This window comes from Sorex araneus, chromosome X (genome assembly GCF_027595985.1).
Source record: "Sorex araneus isolate mSorAra2 chromosome X, mSorAra2.pri, whole genome shotgun sequence".
NCBI classification, from domain to species: domain Eukaryota; kingdom Metazoa; phylum Chordata; class Mammalia; order Eulipotyphla; family Soricidae; genus Sorex; species Sorex araneus.
Window position 1 is genome coordinate 207137744 of NC_073313.1, and position 24883 is coordinate 207162626.

A 24883-nucleotide genomic window follows, 5' to 3' on the forward strand; every position below is an offset into this window, starting at 1 on the left:
AACTCTTCCTGTTACAAAAGTTGTTTTCTAACAGATTTATTTAATTGCCAAAAGAAAAGCACTGTTTATAATTTCAAAGAAATTCTTGAGCTCACATAGTTTACTTAGCTCTGTGTGGGGAAGATACAAGGACCAGAGGTTAACGAATCTGTTATCCTCAAAGTACTTCACCAGCCCTGAATCTAGCCCATTCTCCCATGTTGCTGCTTCAAGCAACTCATAAACAGAATAGCAGTGAGCATCACCTGTGGACTTTTCAAACTTTGCTACATCCCTCAGGGATTGGGGGCTAAGTATTCCATGCTAATAACACATGGGGATCCAACTAGGAGCCCCTCCTGGTATGTGAACTTTCTGGTCCCTAAACTCTTCATTATTATCATTCACTGTATCACTGTCATCCCGTTGCTCATCGATTTGCTTCAGCGGGCACCAATAACGTCTCCATTGTGAGACTTGTGTTACTGTCTTTGGCATATCGAATACGCTATGGGTAGCTTGCCAGGCTCTGCTGTGCGGGCAGGATACTCTCGGTAAGAGCCCAAGAGGGACAGAGGAATCAAACCCGGATCAGCTGCATGTAAGGCAAACAACCTACCCATTATTATCATTATTATTACTAATTTATTAATTTTAGGCAGTGCCAGGGATGAAGTCAGGCATTCAAACAAGTGAGGCATGTACTTTCCCACTGGCCACACTTCCAACCCTATATCCCATCCTTTTTGTTTGTTTTAGGGCCACACAGGTGGTGTTGAAATAGTACTTCCAGCTTGGTGCTGGGGAAACCAATCAGTGACAGGAATCAAACCATGGGCTACCCACAAGAAAAATATCCATTCACTGCCCTTTGAGCTTATCTTCCTAGCCCAATATACCCACTTTTGGGGAAGGGATTTTGGGCCACACCCAGCTGTGCTTTGAGATCACTCTTGGCTGTGCTCCAGGGACCACATAGGGTGTTGGGGATTGAAGCAGGGTCTGCCTCATTCAAGGCAAGTGCTTAATCCCTATACATCTCTCCAGCCCTATACCCTTCCATTTTGTTTTTTATTTTAGGCTTTTTGGGTCACACCGTGTGACACTCAGGGGTTACTCTTGGCTCTGCACTCAGGAATTACCCCTGGTGGTGCTTGGGGAACCCTATGGAATGCCAGGGATCAAAGCCTGGTTGGCAGTGTGCAAGACAAATGCCCGATGGAAAGCATTGGTGGCAGGGTTTTAAAAGCCTCCTCTCCCCTCTTTTGCCCATGTTACCCAATGATTTCATTTCCAGCCTGTTGTGTTTGTTCACGATTTTTTTCCCCCAAAGCTTATGTATGTTTGGTGTATCTAAGGAGTATTATTTATAGAAACACTTGATTTGCTTCTTCATTTAACATTATTAAAATGATTCCACATTGATTCAAGTGAGCTATACCACTCATTTGGACTATTGTTCAAGTTTCATTTTATTAATATACTATTGTACATTAACAAGTTGTTCTTGTATCCACTTTACTTCAGGGGCAGTTTAGATTTGCTCTATTTTACTACCATACTGAATATACGAATGCATCATTCATCCCTGAGTCTCGATTAGCTGCACCCCCAAATAATCTTAAATATTCCCCCTTCTCCCATGCCACAAACGATCCCAATCAAAGCCTTCATTTTCTCCTCTGGTGGCTCCTGGATCTCTCTCTGGCTCTCCCCTTAAGTTTACAGTTGACACAGCCCGGGTCAGTTGAGGGCGATCTTTAGGGAAGTGCTTTTCCCATTGGCCAGTAGGTCCCACGTGATCTGCCGATCTCCCACCGGTTCTCCTGGAGGGGGTCAGTACCCTGGCGCTGTTGCCGTTTTACTACCTTATAACATTTCCACTCTGAGCTGGGCTTTGACCAACCTGCGGCCAGCGCTGTGATCTGCTTCCCAGCTTCCTCACTTTATTCTGGTTCCACCTTTTATTGTAGATCTGTTTATCAGATCACACCTCCTGCCCTGGAAGCCTCTCCTGCTTCTCTTATCTAAATTAGTTCCTCTTTGATTTATTGTTCCTTCATCCTGCTGTTATTTTTCTTGCCAGAAGTTACCACTGCTCAAGTTGTTTTCTTTATTTCTGCTCTTCCACTAGCGTGTAAGTTCCTGGCCTTTAACAGAAGAGCCTTTTGGCAATCCTTGACGGAATGGGGGTGGGCTTGGGGGGTGGGGGAGGGCAAGGGAGGCACCAGGTGGGACTGGGGAACTCTGGGGAGTCCGGTTTCGAACCCGAGGCTCCCAGCCTTTTATAATATCCTTTGCAACAGTTTTCCAAAGGAAAAATACCTGGAAAACTTAACGATAGTGAAGCACATATTAAATACACATTTTAGACAGCATCCACACAAAAATGACAAAATGTTTCAGGAAATGAAAGTCACATAACTCATGTTAAAGCTGTATTTCAAAAGAAAAGATAGAAGAATGTATATATGTATATATATGCAAGTTGCAGTTCACAAGATTGATTTTACAATCCGCCAATGAGTTCTACTGGGCATTGGGGCATTGTGTAAAAACTGTTTTAGGATGTGTGTGTGTGTGTGTCTGTGTGTGTGTGTGTGGGGGGGTGTGTGTAAATGATTTTACTGGGTTTTACTAAACTTTCAGAAATCACCATTGAAATTTTAAATTTTACAGTGTAATTGTAGAAATTTTTTCATCTTCCTACAATTTACTTTATCAGGCATTTAATCGGTTGCCTGGGGCTGGGGAATTCTAGCTCAATGACAGAATCTTTACTGTGGGTTCAAGCCAGCACAGAAAAAAAAATTTTTTCCCCCTTAAGTGAACTTATCTCCCAGTTTTAAAATCGAATTTTACTGATGATTTAAAAAAAAAAAAAAAGTTAGGTCTCAGGGCTTAGCCTAAAAAAAAAAAAAAAGTAAGTCAAGTTGTTCCCTGGTCCCCCCCCCCCCCAGGTCTAAAAACTTTCACTGCAAAATCTTTCATGGGCAATGACTTAATCCTTCCTCTACTTTGCATGTTTTCCAATCACAATTTTGAAACTTTTTTTTAAAAAGGAGGCACAAGATTGTCTTCACAAGGACACAACTCTAGGGGCAATTTTAGTAGCTGGTTATTTCATCACAAGTATTAAGATCTGTTATCTTTATTATTACTGATAATAACAAAAACCAGATAGAACAGCTCCCCTCCCAGCCCCCAAAAGACTGAGAAGATCCTGAGCTATTTTGTCCCTCCTACTATGGCAGTGTCCCTCTGGAGAGCCAGGCAAACTACTGAGAGTATTCATATGCCAAAAACAGTAACAGTAAGTCTCACAATGGAGACATTACTGGTGCCCGCTCCAGCAAATGGACAAGCAATGGGTCGGCAGTGCTACAGACAGTGCTACTATGGCAGTGACCATAAGAAAGAACGTTTAAATAAGTAAGGTTCCAGGACTTCAAATTCTCCGGATCCAACGTTGTCTTGCTTTATTACGAGCTCACAAGTTTTTCTGTTCAGAAGGGAATCAGTGTGTACTCTTGCCAGCTCTTTGCTGCAAAGGAATTCTCCCCTAAGGAAAGTTTAGGGATAAAGTGTGAAATTTTTTATTTCTAGAACTCTTATTTTAAGTAGGGTCTTTTAAAGCTACCCAATGTATTGTGCCTTTTATCCTAAAAGCAACCTTCCTCTTTCTTTCTTTCTTTCTTTCTTTCTTTCTTTCTTTCTTTCTTTCTTTCTTTCTTTCTTTCTTTCTTTCTTTCTTTCTTTCCTTCTTTCCTTCTTTCCTTCTTTCCTTCTTTCTTTCTTTCTTTCTTTCTTTCTTTCTTTCTTTCTTTCTTTCTTTCTTTCTTTCTTTCTTTCTTTCTTTCTCTTTCTTTCTTTTCTTTCTCTCTCTTTCTTTCGTTCTTTCTTTCTCTCTCTCTCTCTCTCTCTCTCTTTCTTTCTTTATTTCTTTCTGCCTGAAAGCCTCACGTTTTATTTTGTGGATTGTCAGGTTTGATTTAAAGGGCAATGGGAAAGAAATTCTCATTTTCAGTCTGACTAGGGTCATTCTCAATTCTGAGGAGTGAATCGACCTAGAGTTAAGTGTTTATCTTCCGTTCTCACTATTTATCTCTAGACTTTATTATCCTACTGATAAGATTTAGCTAAGACCGCAACTTTTAAATTAAAAAAAAAAATCACGCATCTTATTTATGATTCTTTTGCGCGCTTTCTGGAAAGATCAGAATTTAACGTATTTTGCTGTTTCTGATAACTGTGTGGTTAACCAGATAAGAGGTCTAGGATACCCCGACAGTGATTCAGCTAATAAAAGGTGGACTTCAAATTCTCCGGATCCAGTACAGTCAAAATCAGTACTTTAAAATCAAGTACAGTCTTGATTTTAAAAAGAATCTTTTAATATAGTAAATATCACAGCGCCAAGTGCCAAGTGCAGGGAAACAGGCGTGATTTTAAGTCTCTCTGGTCACTTAGACCATCCCCCTTCTCCCTCCCTAGGTCTCGGGGCTGCACGTTTCCTTTCCCGGGCCCGGGAATTCATGCAAATCAGTTTGCTCACCCCGGGGGCCAAGCGAACCATTTTCGCGCCATTCGCTCAGGACCGCGCAGCACCATAAAGAGAGAGCGCCTAAATACCCGCAAAACGCCACTTTTGCAAAGCTGATTTTAGCAAACTCTGAGGTTCACAGAGGAGTTAAGAATATCATGCCGTTTTGACTTTTCACTTTGGCTTGAACGAATCTTGGGGCCTCGCGGAACTTCACCACCGCTTGCAGGACCTGCGCTCCTACGCGGGAGCGCTGGCCCGAGCTCCGCCCCTCCTGTCCAGGGGTGCGCAGTCTTCCCGCCAGCCGCGCGAATTCGAGTACTCCTGCGCCGTGGGTCCGTGGCGCGCGTTGCTGCTCCCCTCTACCTGCTCCGAGTCCGACCTGGGTGCCCGCCGCCAGCATGGACACCCGCCGCGTGCCGGTGAGGACTGCGCGGGCGCGGGATGGGGGCGGTCCGTGCCGGGTGCGGGCCGGCTCCTTGCAACTTTGCAGAGCGAGTTGCAGCCTTTCAACTGGTTGCGGTTCTGGGCGGCGCCCCTGGAGATAAAGTTCCAGATTTTGTGCAATTGGTGCTTCTCAGAATCAAGGACCCCGGGTCCTGCCAGGGCGCTAGAACGATCTGGAGATTCCAGCCTTTTGCAGAATGTTTGGCAGCTCCGGGGATTCCCGAGGCCACGTGCGCCCGAGATGGCACGTGCGCTGGGGACAGGACTGCGGCCAGCTGGGGGGGCTGACGGTTCCCCCATTGTGCCTGCGGGACGGAGTCTTTCAATATGAATTAGTCTTTGAATTAGTCTTTTCAATATGAATAGTCTTTGCAATATGAATCCCAATGCCACCCTGCCCCGTGTACAAGTTCAACCCTGGTGGGTGGCTCACCCGTGTGCACTGCGGGCAGCCTTAGGGTGCACTCGGGATCGGCTTTTGCACTCACAACTTTGCAGTCTCCCGTAGAGGGTTAATAGGTTTGAAGTTTAAAGTTCCTGCTTTGACGCGGTGGCCTTAGAGCTTGGATTGCACACCTTGGGGCGGGTGTCTTTCATCCTCAGAGATTATCAAGTGTAATTAAAAGGACCCTGTGGTCCAAACTGTTGTCGCGCCCTTTGCTGATTTCCTGTCCTCTTCCCGAGCCCCCCCAATCTTGGAGATGCAGGACGTAGCTCTGAATGCAACTTTTTACTCGTAACGGAAACCGGAAGGTGGGGGCCAGTCCCTGGAGGGCTGAGAAGAGTGGGGGCTGGGTAGGAAGGAAAGCGAGTGACGGGCTTGAAATAAATAACAAGGGTGGGGGACACTTGGGTGCGAAGGATGGGGTACTGGGCGGGGCGGGGGTATGGGGGGGAAAAGGCGTGCTGGGGGCGTGGCTTCAGAGCCAGATCTCTGGGTGGTGTTTGGGATTGGGTTTTCGGTTGAGGATAAAGCCCTCAAATTAGTCTTGGAATCGAATGTGCCTGAATTTTTATTGATCCCATCAAATAGCCCATTACGCCTCTTTCTGGGCTTATTTGTGAGATTAATGAGGTCACCTTTGCAAGGAGTTAAACCTAATGTGAAAAAGCATATTTCATTCCAGGCACCCAGAAACAATGTAAATACTATTACTTGACTGTCAAAAAGTTTATCTCAACCGTGACTGTCTTGCTTATTTGCTTTTTCCTTCCCCTGGAAAATAAACAGACAAGCAAACTGGATCTTTGAAGTTCCAGAGTTCTCTTCCTGACAATTTACAATGGCCTGCGCGCTGGGCAATCTAGATTGTTCTCCTTTCTGGAGCCTTGAATTTCATCCTTTGGAAAACGGGGGGCATCTGAGGCCATTTTTAACTGTTTGTAGCACCACCTGTTACATTTCTTTTTGTCGTGTCTAGACCACACCTGCTGGTGCCCCTGATGGTTCTGCTCCTGCGGGGCTTGTGGTGCCAGAGACCTCACAGGCATCGAAGCATGCATTCAACCCTTTGATCTATCTTAAGGCCCTCCCTGCTACATTTTACTGCCTTTCCAGAAGGGCAAAAGATACAGACTTTTTTGACGGGTGGGAGTTTGATTTGGGGCCACACCCGGCTGTGCCAAAGGGTTACTCCCGGCTTTGTGCTCAGAGAGGAGGGATCTTTTGGAGATCAAAAGGGATGCTGGAAATCGAATGTGGGTTGGCCCTCTGCAAGGTAAACACCATACCTGTTGTGCTCTCTCTCTTGCCCCTAAAATCTTACTAAGAATTATGGTGGTTATTGATGATCATCATGAAAATAATTTTATTTGCAAGAGGGTGAAGCAAAGAATGATTTGTAGAACGAGGCACATACATAGGAAAGGATAGACCCATTTGCCCCTCATATAGGTACCATTTCTGTGGGACCCATTGAAGAATTGCCCTTCCAAGGTTTCCTGCAGGGACAGGGTATGTATATAGCTCAGCCATATAATATTCTCTTAGCATGCATGTTTGAGGACCTGGGCTCCATCCCTCTTACTCACTTTTTTACTCATTTATTTATTGGCTTTTGGGCCACGTCCTGCGATGCTCAGGGGTTATACTCCTGGCTCTATGTACTATGTACTATGCGCTATGGCTCTGGCCCCTTCCTTTTATTTTTTTGCACCAAAAAAAAAAAAAAAAGCCAAAAGCCTGAATTAGAATAGAAAAGCTCTCTTCAAAGTTTCCTATGTTGAGTCCGTTCTGTATAGTCCATGGCCGTATTTTTGAAAATAAAAATCCTCACTACCTTCAAATAGCAGTAAGGACCTTTTTTACTATTGTCATTTTGTTTATTGTTTTGGGGAATACACCTTCTTGTTCTCGGGGCTTACTGACTGCATTCTTGGGGAATATATCGTGTGCCAGGGATCAAATCTGGGACAGTCAAGTGCATGGCAAGCACCCTACCCCCGTGCTATCTCTCTAGCCCCAAGACACTTATTTTTAGACAGAATAGGTTCTATTGGCATTTTCTGTTGGGCAGTGCCAGACTGTTGAGTTTTACTTCTTATATTTTATTTTTTTCTTTTGCTTTTTGGGTCACACCTGGCAACGCACAGGGGTTACTCCTGGCTGTGTACTCAGGAATTACTCCTAGCGGTGCTCAGGGACCATATGGGATGCTGGGAATCAAACCCAGGTTGGCCAAGTGCAAGGCAAATGTCCTACCCGCTGTGCTATCTCTCCAGCCCCTGAATGTTAACTTCTTGAGCAGGGGAAAGGAAAGGAAGAAAATCCAGCATCTGACAAGGCTAATAGGGAGCTGAAATGGAATCAGACTTTGACCCTGGGGTAGGAGAGCTATTTGACCTTCCAACATTGATGCCTTGTGCCATTGACTCACTGGGCTAAGGGCTCTAATTTGTAAGGAGTTGGGCTGAAACCACTGAAACCCCTCCTGATTGGAAAGAGGCCTTTTTGGAAGTCTGCCATTTGGAAGTAAAGGTCCTGCCCAGTTTTTGTAGCTTGGGAAATTAGCATCACAGTACAGAGCCAGCCCATAGCTTACATTAAAAGACCTTCTTAGCTTGATTTTGGCTTAGAAAGAAAAATCACTCACCATTTTGTACTTCTGAAATTCCTTTTTAGAAGTACAGTTTAATTAAAAAAAAAAAGGGGGGGCCTATTTTAGGAGTTTGGCATTAGGCATTTAGTATAATGGTAAGAGCTTGGAGGTTCTTCGGATCCGTAGAAAGGGTGTAGCACTACATATGTTTGAACAAATTCATAAATGTCATTAATAAATTCCTGCATGGGATCTTTTTAGGAATGTTAAACCTGGTTTAAAAATTTTTTTTTGCTAGCAATTGCAAATCATTTTTTTTTTACATGTGGTTTAAGAAATGGACGTATCTACCAGCTGTTTGAGTCTACTAAACTCAGAAGTGATGTCTTTAGTTAAATACTATAGTGAGCACCCCACTTAATAGCATTGCCATTTCCATTTGCAGCAAAAGGATCTCAGAGTAAAGAAGAACTTTAAGAAATTTAGGTATGTGAAGTTGATTTCCATGGAAACCTCGTCATCCTCTGATGACAGTTGTGACAGCTTTGCTTCTGATAATTTTGCAAACACGGTAAGTGCTGCCTGAGAATAAACAGAATTGAGTCTGCAGTACTCAAAATGCCCCAAATGCTTTGTGCGTGATTAAAACTGCTTGCTTTTTGCCTACATTTCTATACAGCCGTTATGAAAATACACTATGCACTGTAATTTCATTTCACTTTTTGCTTGGTTCTAGGTAGTAATTGTTGGAGGTAGATTAGCTACTTATTCTATCCTTTTGAAATGTCGCCTAACCTAACATGCCTGATGATTTGCCATAACAACTCAGAAATCATTTGTAAACCTCTGAACCATTTTTCTTTGTAACAAAAGCTATTCTCTTGTAGTGCACTTGTAAATGTGATTTGCTCTCTGCACGGTTTATGGAAAATTGGTTCTTGAAACAGAAAGAAAAAAATGCACAACGGCATTTATTTATTTATTTTACAGAAACCTAAATTCAGGTCAGATATCAGTGAAGAACTGGCAAATGTTTTTTATGAGGACTCTGATAATGAATCTTTCTGCGGCTTTTCAGAAAGTGAGGTGCAAGATGCATTAGACCATTGTGGATTTTTGCAGAAACCAAGGCCAGATGTCACTAACGAACTGGCCAGTATTTTTCATGACGACTCTGACGAGGAATCATTTTTCGGTTTCTCAGAAAGTGAGATACAAGATGGAATGGTGAGTTTGAGAAACTTGCACCAATATCAAGACATACGGTACATTTAGAGCCATGGCATTACTAGCTTAAAAAAAGTTTTTTTTTTTCTTTAGAACTTAAAGTTTGGTCATGCCAGCAAGTATTTCATGATCTTAAAAAACGGAGAATATTTTGTTTGTATCTGAAAGTGGTTTTTCCTAATGTAGTTCTCCTACTTGCGAGTCTTGAACATTTTGTTGGCTCTGAAAATTTGGAAACTGATAAGAGAAAGTTGGCCAACCTCCAGATTTCCATTGCCACAGAAATGTAGACTCGTCGGAGGTGCTGTCTTGTCCTCAGTGAACTGTTTTCATCCAGGTTCAAGTACCCAGTCCTGGAATTTGATCCCTTTTGGTAGCCATAGTGGGCCCGTACTGGGACGCCTATGAGAACTCATGCATAGGGACTGGAGAGTGTCTGATGACCAGTAGGGAGGACCTTTGCTGCTGCCACTATTCCTTCTTGCCTGGCTTGCGTGTTACGTTGCTTGTTGCCTTCCCTGATTTTGGAGCTCTGTTGTTTTCCCCCAGCCACTGCTGCTGGGCCTGTTTCTTAGCCAGATTTGCTAGACAAAAGCAGCAGTGTGTTACAGTCAGGTAAATGCATTTTGATTTTTTTTCTGGCCTGACGCAAGCTTTGCACACTTAGGGCCCCGGATGCATGTGAGTGCCTGGCCAAGCAATCTTAACACCTGCTTTGCTGTCCTGCAGTGCTTCTCTGCTGAGTCCTCTTGCTCAAAATCAGTGCATAGAGGAGATATTGCCAGCCTGCTAAGCTAGATGCTAAGCTGGATGGTGATGGACACGTTGTCTTAGAGTTCAAATTATTTCTGGGCAGAGTTTTAAGTCTTTGTAGATGCTGTTCATTGTGGCCAGTCAATTACATTTAGATTAATTGATTACATTAAGATGAGAATGCCAATCAATTACAAGTCTTCCCCTTCCAACTTTTTTGTCACTTTCTAGTCTCAATTTGTGCACACTGATTAATATACACTAGACTACTAAAAATCAGTGGGAATTTAAGGCATTTTTGAATGTTTAAAAAAAATGGGCTCTTATATTTCTGGGACTTCCTGGTGTCATTTTTTTTTTCCGTCTCTTTTTTTAACCCCCACACATAATCACAATCAATTTTAGAATATTTCCATTAACCTTCAAAGAAACTCTCTGTTCTTTAAGTCATTTAATATTCTTTCCCGATATTCTCAGCTCCTGGCAACCACTGGTTGATTTTCTGTCATGATAGATAAGCCTATTCTGAAATATTCTGTATGAATGGACCTATATAATGTATGGTCTTCTGTTAAACACTTAGCATATTTCTAAGGTTATTCCATTTTGTAATGTATGCCATTACTTAATTCTGTCTTATTACCAAATAATATCCCATTGTGTGTATAGGCTACTTTGTGGGGGGGCGGGGTGCTGGGGTACACCTGGTGGTGTTCTGGCTCCATGTTTAAGGATCACTCCTGGAAGATTTGGGGACCATATGAAGTGCCAGGGTCTACATTTTATTTATCCTTCTGTGATTTGCCTTGTGTTTGGCTGACCCACTTGAAGTCGCTGGCACTATATGTAGTGGTCACTCGCTGGTCACGGTCACTCCTGATTGCAGACCCTTGACCACTGCCAGGTATAACCAGCCACTCCCCCAAATGATAACATTTTGGCACCAAAGAGATAAGTGCAGGGGTTAAGGCCTTATATGATGAAACCCGCCATAGTTCTAACCCAGGCACCATTTGGTCCCCTCAGAACAAAACAGTTTGAAGGTTTAGAACTAAGGAGATAGAGCAGAAGGATGCAGCTCTGCCCTGCTTGCTGGAGGGCCTGAGTTGGTCCTTGGCACCTCCTCTTCTTCGCCCTGCCCTGAGGCATTTTACTACTAGCCACGCAGCTGAGCAGGCAGTGGACCACGGTGGAAAGTGGGGGATTATGGCCAGTGGTCCTTCTCTTCAGCTACCAGTGGAGAGACCCCTATAAAGAAAATTGGAAAAATTTTACTCTTTTGGTTTTGGGCCATACCCAGCAATGCTCAGGGCTTACTTACTCCTGGCTCTGCAATCAGGACTTGCTCCTGGTGGTGCACCGTGTGGGATGCTGGGGATTGAACCTGGGTCGGCCATGTGCAAGGGAAGTGCTTTAGCAACTGTACTATCTTTCCAGTCCACCCCGCCCTCCATCCCACCCCCAGTTTTTTTTTGCTTTTTGTTTTCTGGGTCATATCGGCAATGCACAGGGGTCACTCCTGGCTCTGCACTCAGGAATTAACCCTGGCGGTGCTCAGGGGACCATATGGGATGCTGGAGATCAAACCTGGGTTGGCCACGTGCAAGGCAAACGCCCTATCCGCTGTGCTATCACTCCAGCCTCCCCACCCCTGATTTTTTTCCCCCTCTAAATGAAACATGGCCCAGAAAGCAGCTGGAGTCCTCAGATTGAATGAGGCAGAGGTAAATTTGTGGTTGCCAGAGCTGAGTGTGGAAGGGAATGAAGAGTTGCAGTGTCCCGGGTCTGGTTTCTGTTTGGGCTGATGGAAAAGTTCCGGAGATGATTGTGATAGTCATATGACTGTGGCTGCTTTTGGAGCCACTCATCTGTAGACCTAAAAGTGGGCAAAAAGGGTAGACTTCATGTTCCATGTATCATATCAAAGTTTACAAAATAGATGGAAGTCCTACTTTTCTTCTTTGGTGTTCGGGGGGGGAGGGGAGGTTGTGTGTGGTACTGGAAATTGAACCCAGCTGAATGGAAGGCTAGCACTTCACTGTCACCCCTTATTCTTTCTCTCTTGCCCTTCATTTAGACATCTTGAATAATAGTTTAACATCGCCATAAGCACTGAGACCGTGTTTATGGGAGAACATCTGTCTTCCTATCCAGATTTGCTTAAAAGTCCTTCAAGATTCTCTCTTTCCTCCTCCCCCTCCATGCCAAGACATTTAAAAGGAAGTGAGGATTTTTATATATTAAGAAGTGACTCAGTAGTCATATATTAAATGATGGTGTAGTCCATCAGCCTAGGAACTACTGAGGAGACTATTTGGAACTGTGTTCCCCAGATGGTCTGAGTTAGACTGTGTTTAGGTTGCTGTATTGATTTGGAATTCCTGATGTTGTTCAGAGCTGGCGGGGTTCAGTTAAATTGTATTTGATGTAAGTGTCTTGTAGAGAAGGGGTATTGCAGTGTGCTGCTTCGGCATGACCATCCGTGTTCTAATGCATCACTTGCTCTAACTAGAGATCTCAGTCGGACCAAACCGGCTGCAGGACGCGCAGTCAGTGTAGACGCACTGGACCGCTGCGTGTGGCCATGAAGTTTCCAACGCGAAACACCAGGGGAGCCGCCCCGCAGAAAGCAGCGTCCCCCGAACCCTCTGTGACGGACCCCACTTCGGATTCAGAAGATGAAAGTGGCATGAACTTCCTGGAGAGAAGGGCTTTAAATATAAAGCAAAACAAAGCGATGGTAGGTATCCAGCTTGGAACATGGCACTATCTGACTTCCTGCTAAGCGATTTGTGTTCTAAGAATGAATGTTTTTCAGCAAGGTGGCGAGCCGACCTAATGTGCACTTTTAATTTGCATTTCTTTTCAAACTACCTAATTTTTTTAGTAATTAAAAAGTTTAGTTAAGAAACTGTGACTTTAAGAGGCTAAATTCGCTGAATAGCGCAGGTACGGGGAACCGGTGGCCGGGAATGAAAGGTCTTATCTCTCCTCCCTTCTGGGTTCTGGCTGGCATGTCCACGAACTGCCTCTGGCTGCTATTTAAGTGCCTTAACGGCTATAATCCGGAGACTCAAATGAATCTCCGAACCGAGCAGCTCACTGTAGAGATGGCTCTGGACCCCAATTATTTAAATTTTTAAGGCGGCATGATATCTCATACTATTTTTTTTCTTTTTTGTTGAATAATGAGATAGACCCTTACACATATCTTATGTACTAGTCATAACTAGCAATACAGAATAAATTATCTAGCATCTACCTGTGGGCCAGGCTGGTGTGGTGGTGGGAAGCTTTGAAATAAGAGTGGTGGGAGGGTGTCATGGTGGTGGGATTCGTCTTGAAATTAGTGTAAATCAATGATTGTGAACAACTTTATAAGATTTTTTTTTTTCTTTTTGGGTCACACCTGGCAATGCACAGGGGTTACTCCTGGCTCTGCGCTCAGGAATTACTCCTGGTGGTGCTCAGGGGACTATATGGGATACTGGAAATCGAACCCAGGTCGGCCATGTGCAAGGCAAACGCCATACCCGCTGTGCTATTGCTCCAGCCCCTAATAAAAGATTTAAAAGGAAAAGAAAGAAGCTGATTTACAAAGATATTAGTAGTTGAGTTTTAGGGATATGATATTTCAACACTAATTTACGACCAGTGTCAACTTCCCTCCGCTAGTTCTCATAGCCACCCCCAGCCCCAGCCCTGCCCCATCCTCCACCTGTCTGTTGGACGGGAGTTCCAGTGGTTGCAGGTTAGATCTCATGTTTTCAGTGTTGTTGACTCTGTGGTTTGGATACTGAAGCCTTGATGCCTGTTTCCTTAATACTTCCCGTTCTCTTCTCTCCCCCTTGATTTCTTTCCTTCTCTATTCTTTTCTCTAAATTACACTGGGCTCAAGAATGATCTAGGCGTCCCCTTTTCTACAATACATTTCTTCATCGAGTATCCTATATTTCAGAGATAAGTGAGATCATTCTGTTTGTCCTTCTTCTGGCTTACTTTACTCAATGTGGTATCTTCCAGGTCTCGCCAGGTTGCAGCAAATTACATGATTTTATCGTTTCTTGCAGCTATATTGTGTATCTATGCCATATCTTCAGAACCCATTCATCTGTTATTGGATACTTGGGTTGATTCTATATTTTAGATGTTGTACTCAGCACGGCAATGAATATACAGTGTACATATGTCCTTTTGACAGTTTCTATGTCCTTGGAGTAGATGCCCAAAAGTGGAATTGCTGGGTCATACAGCAATTCAATTCTAAGTTTACCAAGAACTTTCTATACTGTTAAACTAAACCTTGGAGGGGAAAAACAAATCTATGAAAACCTAGGTAAATGTATTGGGGAAATCAGAAACTCTTTGTGATAATGCTACCATAATTTCCAGAAGTTGCTCATTTGCAGTTATTCTAACCCCTGATTTGTTTACTTTTGTCCCTTTAGCTGGCAAAATTAATGGCAGAATTAGAGGGTTTCCCCGGCTCCTTCCCAAGAAGGCACACCCTGCCTGTTCCCCGCTCGGTAAGTGCAAATCTTTTTCTCTTAGGAAAAGATTCTGTTTGGGGCACATGTGTGGTAGATTTCTTAGGATGTCATTTAAGGGTTTCAGGACTTACTCTTGGCTGTCTTTGGGCATCACACTTGATGGACTTCAGGGGACCATATGTAATGCCAGCGATTGACCTGAATCAGCTGTGTGCAGGGGTAGTGTAAGTATAGATCTCTGTGGCCCCTACAGCTAGAGTACTTTGTTTGATTTTGGTTTCACACATGGTGGTGCTCCAGGCTTACTCTTGAAGGGGCTCCTAGGACCATATGCAGTGCTGGGGTTTGAACTGGGTCACCAGCATGCAAGGCAAGTGTCTTAACCTCTGTGCTACCTTTCTGGCCCCATCAGGGTATTGTAAAGCCCAGTTTTCTTCTTTGGTGTGCTGTTGATGCCTCTCTGATGCCTTTGCCCTGAGATTGGCGTACCCTCCCTGTGCCCCTACCTCAGTGGCATTCAGACCCCCTTTCATTTCTTTCATTGTTATTTCTTCACACCTGACCAGAAAAAGCAGGGTTGAAAGGTTGAAACATGTTTATTTGTTTATTTATTTTAGTTTGGGGGCTGTACTCTGTACTTGAGGGTTACTTTTTGCTCAGTACCCAGGGATTTCTCCCCAAGGTGCTTAGTGGGGACTATGTGGTATTGGGTTTTAGCCAGGCCTCCTACATACAAAATGTTTGTTCAGCCCCTTGAGCTCTTTTAGGGGTTCATATTGTTACTCGTTTTGAGGCCACACCTGGTGATGCTCAGGGCTTACTCCTAGCTCTGTGATGAGGGATCACTCCAGGCCATGTTCAGGGAATACGATGAAATGCCAACATCAAACCCTGGTCAGCTGCATGCAAAGGGCAAATACCCTACCTGCCATACTATAGATCCAGCTCCATGTTTTTCTTTTTAATCCCCAGTTTAGCACATTCCTCCTGTTTGGTGGGTATATAATACTAGACTTGCTTATTATTTTAGATTGGGCTGTGGGGGTGGGGGGGAGGGTTATCACCCAGTGGTGTGTAGGGGCTCCTTGGCCCTATGCTCAGAATTGCTTCAGGCTTTGCTCAGGGGACCCTTGGTTCTGCTGGGGACTAGCCCTGGCCTCTTACAGGCAAAGCATGTGTATAGTTCAGTAGGTTGGGCACTGCACGGTTCCCTGAGCACTACAAATTGTGGTGCAAAAAGGAGTGGGGGAGTAATCATCAGAGAGATGCAGATCAAAACAACCATGAGATACCACCTCACACCACAGAGACTAGCACACATCCAAAAGAACAAAAGCAACCGCTGTTGGAGAGGATGTGGGGAGAAAGGGACCCTTCTTCACTGCTGGTGGGAATGCCGACTGGTTCAGCCCTTCTGGAAAACAATTTGGACGACTCTCAAAAAATTAGATATTGAATTCCCATTTGACCCAGCAATACCACTGCTGGGAATATATCCCAGAGAGGCAAAAAAGTACAATCGAAACAACATCTGCACATGTATGTTCATCGCAGCACTGTTTACAATAGCCAGAATCTGGAAAAAACCCGAATGCCCCAGAACGGATGACTGGTTGAGGAAACTTTGGTACATCTATACAATGGAATACTATGCAGCTGTTAGAAAAAAGGAGGTCAAGAATTTTGTAGTTAAGTGGATGGGCATGAAAAGTTTCATGCTGAGTGAAATGAGTCAGAAAGAGAGAGACAGACATAGAAAGATTGCACTCATCTATGGTATATAGAATAACAGAGTGGGAGACTAACACCCAAGAACTGTAGAAATAAGTACCAGGAGGTTGACTCCATGGCTTCGAGGCTGGCCTCACGTTCCGGGGAAAGGTCAACTCAGAGAAGCGATCACCAACTACATTGTAGTCGAAGGCCATGTGGGGGAAGAGAGTTGCGGGCTGAATGAGGGCTAGAGACTGAGCACAGCGGCCACTCAACACCTTTATTGCAAACCACAACAGCTAATTAGAGAGAGAAAACAGAAGGGAATGCCTTGCCACAGTGGCAGGGTGGGGTGGGGGGGAGATGGGATTGGGGAGGGTGGGAGGGACACTGGGTTTACAGGTGGTGGAGAATGGGCACTGGTGAAGGGATGGGTTCCCGAACTTTGTATGAGGGAAATATAAGCACAAAAGTGTATAAATCTGTAACTGTACCCTCACGGTGATTCTCTAATTAAAAATAAATAAATTAAAAAAAAAATAAAAAAAAAAAAAAGAATACTTCCTATCAACTCATGTTAAGAAACAAAGTAACTACTGATGAAACTGGGTCTAAAAGGCATGTAGAGCGGTTTTCCTGGACAACAAATATTATATCTAACTATAACTGAAAAAAAAAAAAAAAAGGAGTGGGGGAGGACTTCTTTCCCTGAGGTCATATAAGGCCTGCAAGCAAGGACCGGGAGAAAGAAAACCATGTGTTGTACCTTTATCCTGATGCAGCTAGGAATAGGGATCAAGAGATGTGCAGTGTTCTTGATCATTTTCGTGGGGGAGAGTTGTGCCAAACCCAGTGGTGCTGGAGGCCTGCTTCTAGCTTGGTGATTGCTCCTAGAGGTATTAAGTATAAAATTTGGTGGACCCCCTGCCTCCAACATGCAAAGACTGAAAAATCCAGTCTTTGGAGCCATCTCTGTGGCCCAAGACTCAGTGTGCTGAAAAAGTTTTTTTCTTTTAATTTGAAAAAGTTTTCTTGGAACATGAGATTCTATTTGGAGATTTTTAGGAAGGGGAAGGAGACAGAGAAAGTAGCGTGCTTAAGAGAGAACCCAGGCTTCACCAAGGGCAGAGAGAGCCCCTACACACATCCCAGCATTAGATAGGAAAGTACACATCTCAAGAGGGGAGAGGCGGGCACCACATGTGCTTGGCCACATGGGCACAAGCAACACATGGGCTCGGGCAGCATATGTGCCATGAGATCCATTCTTGCATCTTTATTGAATAGAAGAGTAAATGGGTCACGGCTCAGATTTAAAGCAGCTGAGCTTGGCACTACAAAAGCACAATTCGGACAGATACCTGATTTGGGGGAGCTTCCTGGTCATTCAGGAAAGGTCCAAAGAAAGTAGAAGTGGGTCCCCTTCTCGTCACTGTGGAATAAATGGGTTTCCTCCTACATGTTTTGTTTAGCAAGCAAAGACACCTCGAAGGCGCACATTCTCAGGTGTGATTTCCAGAAGACACTCTGAGCGGAGAGTTCGGCCCCTCACCAGGGCCCGCTCCCGTATCCTGGGCTCCCTCGGGGTGCTCCCCACAGAAGAGGAGGAAGAGGAGGAGGAGGAGGAGGACAAGTACATGTTGGTGAGGAGGAGGAAGACTATGGACGCTTTCATGAACGTGAGTTTGGCTTTTTTTTTGTTTTTGTTTTGGTCTTGAGCCACATCCAGCAGTGCTCAGAGGTTACTCCTGGCTCTGCACTTGGGAATCACTCCTGAAAGTGCTCTGGGTCCCATATGGGGTGCTGGGGATCAAATCCAGGTTGGCTGTATGCAAGGCAAGCATCCTCTCCTCTGTGTTACCACGTTGACCCATGCACGTTTGTCTTTGCTCCTGTTTTAGACCCAATACCACACGCATGACCCTGATACGCACATCTCAGGACTGCCTTCATGCCTGATCATCCATATTCACTGCCCTCACACTGCTCACAACTGTACTGGGTAGATAATGAGTTAGCAGCAGAGTCAAGTTTTTCTTTGACTTTTTCTTCCTGTGGGGGATTATTTCCATGATGTCCCCTTACCCTCACGGTGACTTAGGGCTTGCCCCTTTCCCCCCTGTGGTCCCTATAAGCTCCAACAAAGATTTCCAGATTAAATTCTCTGCAAAGAAATTAAGAATCTGGGTCCCGAGGTGCAAAGAGGGAAAGGGCCAGTAACAGCGCTGCTCTGGGTTTCTCGGTTCGCAGGATGATGACATGCCCAGGAGTCGCCGTCCTGGTTCCATGACCCTTCCACATATCATCCGCCCCGTGGAGGAGATCACAGAGGAGGAGTTGGAGAATATCTGCAGCAATTCTCGAGAGAAGATCTATAGCAGTTCGTCGGTAAGAGCCTCAAGAGAGCAGCTGTAGGAAGGGGAAGGAGAAGTCTTTTGGGCTTGGCTCATGTTCTAAAGGTCTCAGGCACACACGTGTGTTTGATATATGATAGAAAGAGTTTGGGGTATCCTGGGGCACTGAGCCTCTGTAAGGCTTCACCCCAGTCATCAATGTTTCCTGTTCAGCATGTGACTTGTTCTACACAGAATTGCTGTGTGAATGTGTTCCACGCATGGAGCTTCCCAGGAACATGGTAGATTCTAACAGTGCAAAAGAAATTGGCGAACCAGAGAGCAGCTTATGAGGCTGAGCACATGCTCTGCGTGCAGGATCCCCAAGTTAAATACCCAATTCCTCAGAAACTGCCAGGAGTGCCCCAGAGGAACATGCGTGGGGGGTCTGTCTCCACCTCCACCAGAAAAGAAAAAAAATCTGGTTATATATTTTGGCATGATCAGATCTCTTCTCTTAGGGCTGGATAAATAGAGGTGAAGGTGCTTGCTTTGTGTTGCTGACCCTGTTTCAATCTGCAGCACACACAGGTCCCATAAGCTCTGCCTGGAATGAGCCCTGAGCACAGGACCAGGAGTAAACCTTGAGCACTGCCAGGTGTGCCTAAAAACAAAACAAAATTTTTCCCTTTTGAAAAACTAAAGTTTTGATAATATTGGCTGTATGTAATGTTTGTTGCTTGCCAGTGGGATGAATTCTCTTGCCTTGATACATACAGTATAAGGATGTAAGCTAGATTGGACTCTCCACAAAGAACCTTTTTCTTATTTTATTGGTTATTGTTTTTAAATTTTGGTTTTGGGGCCATGCCAGTCTGCAGTCTGGGGGTTGCTTCATGCAGTGCTGGGAATCTAACCTGCAGTTTGTGCTCTAGTCTATCTTCCCAGCCTGACTTTTTTTTTTTTTCCTTTTTGGGTCATACCCAGTGATGCTCAGGGGTTACTCCTGGCTTATGCACTCAGGCATTACTCCTGGCAGTGCGTGGGGGACCATATGGGATGCTGCATGCAAGACAAACGCCCTACCCCCCTGTGCTATCACTCCAGCCCCAAGTCTGACATTCTTAAGTCTGCCTTTTTGGGGGCGCTAGAGCAATAGTGCAGCAGGTCGGCGCTTGCCTTGCAAGTGGCTGACCTAGTCTCTGGTTTTGATTCCCAGCATCCCTGAGCACCGCCAGGAGTAATTCTTGTATGTAGAGCCATGAGTTACCCCTGAGTATTTCCAGGCGTGGCCCCAATGAAAAACAAAACTGAAAATTGAGGTCATTGGTTTACAGGGTTTTATGTTTAGGGGTATAATTTCACACTACCCTTAAATATGTTTTTCCAGAGCACCCATGACACCGAATTACCAAGTCCCTCTGCTGTGAGTCCATTAGGTCCCATACTCCCTCTCCCGGCTGGAGACCTCGGTTGAGTCTCAGTTCAAGGGTCTGTTTGCATTTGGCTGTTTCTGGTCCCGTCCTTTGCTTCACTATCCCACATAGCGGTGGCATCCGTCCTCCAGTGAGTGTCTGTCTCCGGACTGACTTCAGGTAGTAGGACCCCCTCTAGTTGTGTCCACGTTGTTACACAAGGCAAATACATAAGAAAGGTTTTTGTTTTTGTTTTCTTCTCTGCTTCTCATTTGTAGGGCTCTACTTGTCATCAGTGCCGCCAGAAAACGATTGATACCAAAACAAACTGCCGAAACCCTGAGTGCTGGGGGGTTCGAGGCCAGTTCTGTGGTCCCTGCCTTCGAAACCGATATGGGGAGGAGGTGAAGGATGCTCTGCTGGATCCGGTGAGAACCTTGAAGGGGGGCCAGTGCTGTCAGGATGAATGCAGGAAAGAGAGGGTGGGAGTGACTGTGCTGTGAATTGCTGTGGCTTCCGGGGGTGGCAGATCAATTCATAGTGTACTGGACGGTGATGGAACCTTGTCTATTCAGGGGAAGTTTATTCTCCAGCTCTCCCTGGTGGCTTGCTGTGAGACTTCCTATCACGGTATCACTGTACCACTGTCATCCCGTTGCTCATCAGTTTGCTGGAGCAGGCATCAATAACGTCTCCATTGTGAGACTTGTTAACTTTTTGGCATATCGAATATGCTACGGGTAGCTTGCCGGCTCTCCGAGAGGGACAGAGGAATCAAACCCGGGTCGGCCGCGTGCAAGGCAAACGCCCTACCCGCTGTGCTATCACAGGGAACATAAGGCACAGCTAATGATAACCATGCTCCTTTTGTTGTTTAATATAAGATACAGAGATGTTGTATAGGAGCCCGGGGGCTATCTTAAAGGGGCTAGTGGGCAGGTTGTATGCTGGAACCCCCCAGGGTTAATGCCCTGGAAAGATAACACTAGTACCCTTAGGCATCTCTGCATACGCAGGACCCCAGCTGCCAGTTCTGCAAAAAGGATTTAAGTGAAACCAATGGCACCTCTTCCAAAGGTTAAATGAGAGAGTGTATAAGTAAAGGGTGATAAGACTTGATTTTCTCTTGCCTTTCCTCCTGCAGAACTGGCATTGCCCGCCATGTCGTGGAATCTGCAACTGCAGTTTCTGTCGGCAGCGAGATGGGCGCTGTGCCACGGGGGTCCTTGTGTATCTAGCCAAGTATCACGGCTTTGGGAATGTGCATGCGTACTTGAAAAGGTAAGGCTGCGCTGCCTCCATGCCCCTTGTGCCCATAGATGAGTAATTCTCTTTGGGAAGAAAGCTTGTCTGTGTATTGGCTAGAAGGGAAGTTGGGGCCCTGGGGACGTTTGAAACCTTTTGTATCTTCATCTGGGTGGTGGTGACCTGTGGGTATTGGTGGTGGAGATGGGGGGTGGGGGACGGGCAGGTTGTAAAGGGTCAAGAGGCTGGAGAGACCCCTTAGCTGAGCACCGGTGTACATGCAGGAGTCTCTGCTTCTACCCCTGGCACTGCATAGTCATCTGAGCCCCATCAGATACTGCCCAAACAAAAATGTTCCACCGTTGCACGATTATAAATAAAGTTGTAGGATTAAAGTGTGTGTGCCTGACCCAATGTAGAAATATAAGTATTTTAATTTTACTTATTTTTTATTTGGGGGCCACATTTGAAGGTTCTCCAGCTCTCTCTCTGGTGCTCAGTCCTAACTCCTGGCTCTGTGCTCAGGGTCATTCCTAGTGGGGCTCAGGGGATCATGTGGCGTGCCAGGGATCAGATTCGACTCAGCTGCATGCAAGGCAAGCATCTCACTTGCTACACTAGTTCTCTGGTTCCCGAACATTTCTGAGAAAGTAAATTGGGTTTTTGAAAGAGTTCTGTTCTTTTGATGACTGTTCTGACTTACTCCGCTTTCTCTTTTAGTCTGAAACAGGAATTTGAAATGCAAGCATAATGCTTGGGAGATCCATCACTGCCTGCCTTTTACCATCTTGTTCAAGTTTTCCGTTTTTCTTGTGATTGAAACCAGAGTTTGGAATTTTGACGCATCAGCCTGTTTTATAGGATGCTTAGATCAAGGGACTCTTGTGTTTCTGAGCATCACGGGGGTATTTGCTAGCTATGCTTAGGCCTCCTGCAGGTTCTCTTTTGCTTTCCTTTAGCCTTTGCCCCCAGCCCCCCTGTGTCCTACCATGTCATTTCTGAGTCCTTTCTAAATGGCCATTTCATGAAAGCACATTTGATTTCTTTGGTGTTGAAATGGCCCTGGAATCCACTGTAAAATCTAGCACTTAGAAACACAGTTCTCATGTTAAGTACTTCTACTAGATTCCAGAGACCAGCCTTAACTTGTTTACAGAAAAACACTGAATATGGTTTAGTTCTAACAGAGTCAAGGTCTTAAAGCCATTTGGGAAAATGAGGCTAATTGCTGGAAAATGGCATATAGTACTTTAGATGGCTCCCTCGTGGACTGTTCATGTACTGTGCTGATGTGATGACGTGAATGGTCCTGTTGAGACTTCACTGCCACTCATTTCTTCCACTGTGATGCTAAGTGCTATATCTGGCATTCAGTGGCCCCAAGGTTCATAAGCCAGGTCTGACTTAAAGCTATCGTAGAGAAGGCACTGGGAAATGAGAATGAAGAGACTTTGCCTACAATTTGGTTTGAATTCCTGGTATTCTAGTATAATTATAGTTTACCAGGTGTATGCCAGTTACATTGCAAGGGTGTCTTCAGTAAACTTTTTGGCTGTTTTGCACAGAGCATTGATAATTAACATGAGCTTATGATTTCTTTTGTCCTTAAATTTTTTTTTTTTAGTGTAGGACCACACCTGGGGCTACTGGGGGCTACTCCTGCTGAATTCTTGGGAGGTTCATGCAGTTGGGGATCCAATGGGATGGGCCACGTGGAAGGCAAGCTCCTTAGCTCCCCATCAACCCCATACTTTCTCCCTGGCCCAGTTTTTGCTTTCTCGAGGAATAGTAAGCTCAGTGCAGGGCTCAGGGACTTAAGCACTTTTCTAACAATGCGATGTGCCCTTTTTTTGGAGTCAAGTGACCTCAGCAGTTGGTTGACTTGACTCTCTTCCAGTTTCATTGTGGAGCTAATTTCATGTGTCATGTCATGGCACCCATAATAATGGTCATGGTGGTAATACTGTTGGGTGAGAGACGGGGTGCAGCTCAGTGCTGGGGGTGCCCACTTTGCTCCCGCAGCTGATTGCCATGCCCGCTGGGCACTGGGTGCAAAGTCGGGCCTTGAGTCACTGTGTAAATAGCGCTTTTGAACTGTATTGCTTGTGTACAAGGGTTTTGATTGTAATAATAAAAACATTTTGCTACAGTTTGTCTGCATTTATTCCCCCCCTTTTTTTCCTGTTGTTGTAGAGGCTCTGCCCAGCCATGTGGGTGGCTGCAGTGACAGGACTCGAACTCAGAGCCTCCTCAGTATAGACACGTGCTGTGTCACTGCAGCCGCACCTCTGGCTCCTTCCTCCCTTGGTTGTTCAGTCCTCCTGCATCGGGTGTCTCCCCTCTCTCCCACCGAGTGTAAGCAAAAAAACATGCCTTTTCTGATGTCCTCCTTTGGGCTTTAGTTTCTGACGGTCAAGAGCTACTTCATTGGAACAGAGTCTGACTTGGTGGTAAAACGTAACAGTTGTGATGAGACAGTTGAAATGTGCTTATGTGTTTTTCACAAAGTGGTTTTCTTTTCCGCTTCCCTTTACCAATCCGAGAACTAAGCGATTTCACAGCATCTGGCTGCCTTATCCTTCATTTGACATTTAAGGGCTTGTTGGACTGAATCTAAAGACAAAAGAGACCTGGCCGAAAGGTCCGGAGCCCTCTGTAGGTGGGGACTTGATCGACCTACAGCCTTTCCACCAGCTCCAGCTACTGTCTTTTTCTACAACATGAATTATTATTATGCCTATTTGGAAAGTTGTAAATAAATAAAGCACGTTGCCATTATGGCAGACAGCCCAAGGTTTTTACAATCTAACTGACTTTCTGCTGCTCTTGCTTATCTGGAATTTTCCTCTCAGATCCATTCTTATGCATGCATTTGTGAAAACAAAAAGCTCAATGAATCGAACCAGCTGGTATTGATCTCCCCCCAAAAAAATGGGTATTACTGGTTGGTTGGTTTGTGGGTGCTCAGGGCTCAGGGTTTACCCCGGCTCTATGTTCAGGGATCACTCCTGGAGGACCCCAGGGGACCAAATGGTTTGCTTACAGGATTTACTATCCAACTGGAAGAAAGATGATAAAAACCTGAAAGCATTCTGAATCCTCTGAGTGGAATAGTAGCTGGCCTGTTCTTGTGCCTTTTCCAGCATTGAAGTGCCATCTTAGAACAGTGCTCAGTCAGCCAGCTCTGCCTGACCCAGGGAGGCCCGCTCTTCCTCTCTCACCCCACTGCAGACCTCTGCAGCCCAGCCTTGCAGCTCAGAACTCCAGTACAGAAATGGCCTCGGTTTGCCTCTCCATGGTTTAATATAAAAATGGGGGATGTGGGGAATGGGGTTATTTGCATACTGTGTTGGGGGGAAAGCACCAAGTTGGAGAGGAGATGGAGAGATCAGGTACTGAAAGGAGAAGGTGGGCTCCTTCCCCCCTAGCCCCCCATCCGCCAGCCCTGCACACAAGGCATGTAGGAAGCCAGGAACTGGAACATTTCATACACGGTGTTGGACTCTTGAGTCCTTTAACTGCAGGTTCCAGAGTCCTAGGAGAATCCTTGGGTAACTATAGTGTTTGGGAAGGAAGATAGGAGGACAAGAACTTCAAAGAAGGTGGGAGTGAGTGGGGTTTTTGTTGTTCGTTTTATTTTTGTTTGTTTTTGGTTTTTGGCCATCACTGGTGATGCCCAACAGTTTCTCCTGGCTTTGCA

General features: G+C 45.2%; 1 protein-coding gene across 2 annotated transcripts; it reads left to right on the plus strand.

The window, feature by feature from the left end:
• Positions 1-4825: 4825 nt before the first annotated feature.
• On the plus strand, positions 4826-23315 carry CDCA7 (cell division cycle associated 7). 2 transcript variants are annotated; one of them, XM_004601163.2, is made up of 10 exons: positions 4826-4944; positions 8453-8578; positions 8998-9234; positions 12500-12727; positions 14436-14513; positions 17663-17869; positions 18441-18578; positions 20217-20366; positions 21083-21219; positions 21904-23315. In XM_004601163.2, exons 1-10 carry the CDS (start codon positions 4924-4926, stop codon positions 21932-21934), a joined length of 1353 nt encoding a protein of 450 aa, XP_004601220.2. In that variant the 5' UTR covers positions 4826-4923; the 3' UTR covers positions 21935-23315. The 2 variants fall into 2 exon arrangements, with proteins under 2 accessions (XP_004601220.2, XP_004601221.2); XM_004601164.2 differs by lacking the exon at positions 8998-9234.
• Positions 23316-24883: the final 1568 nt, after the last annotated feature.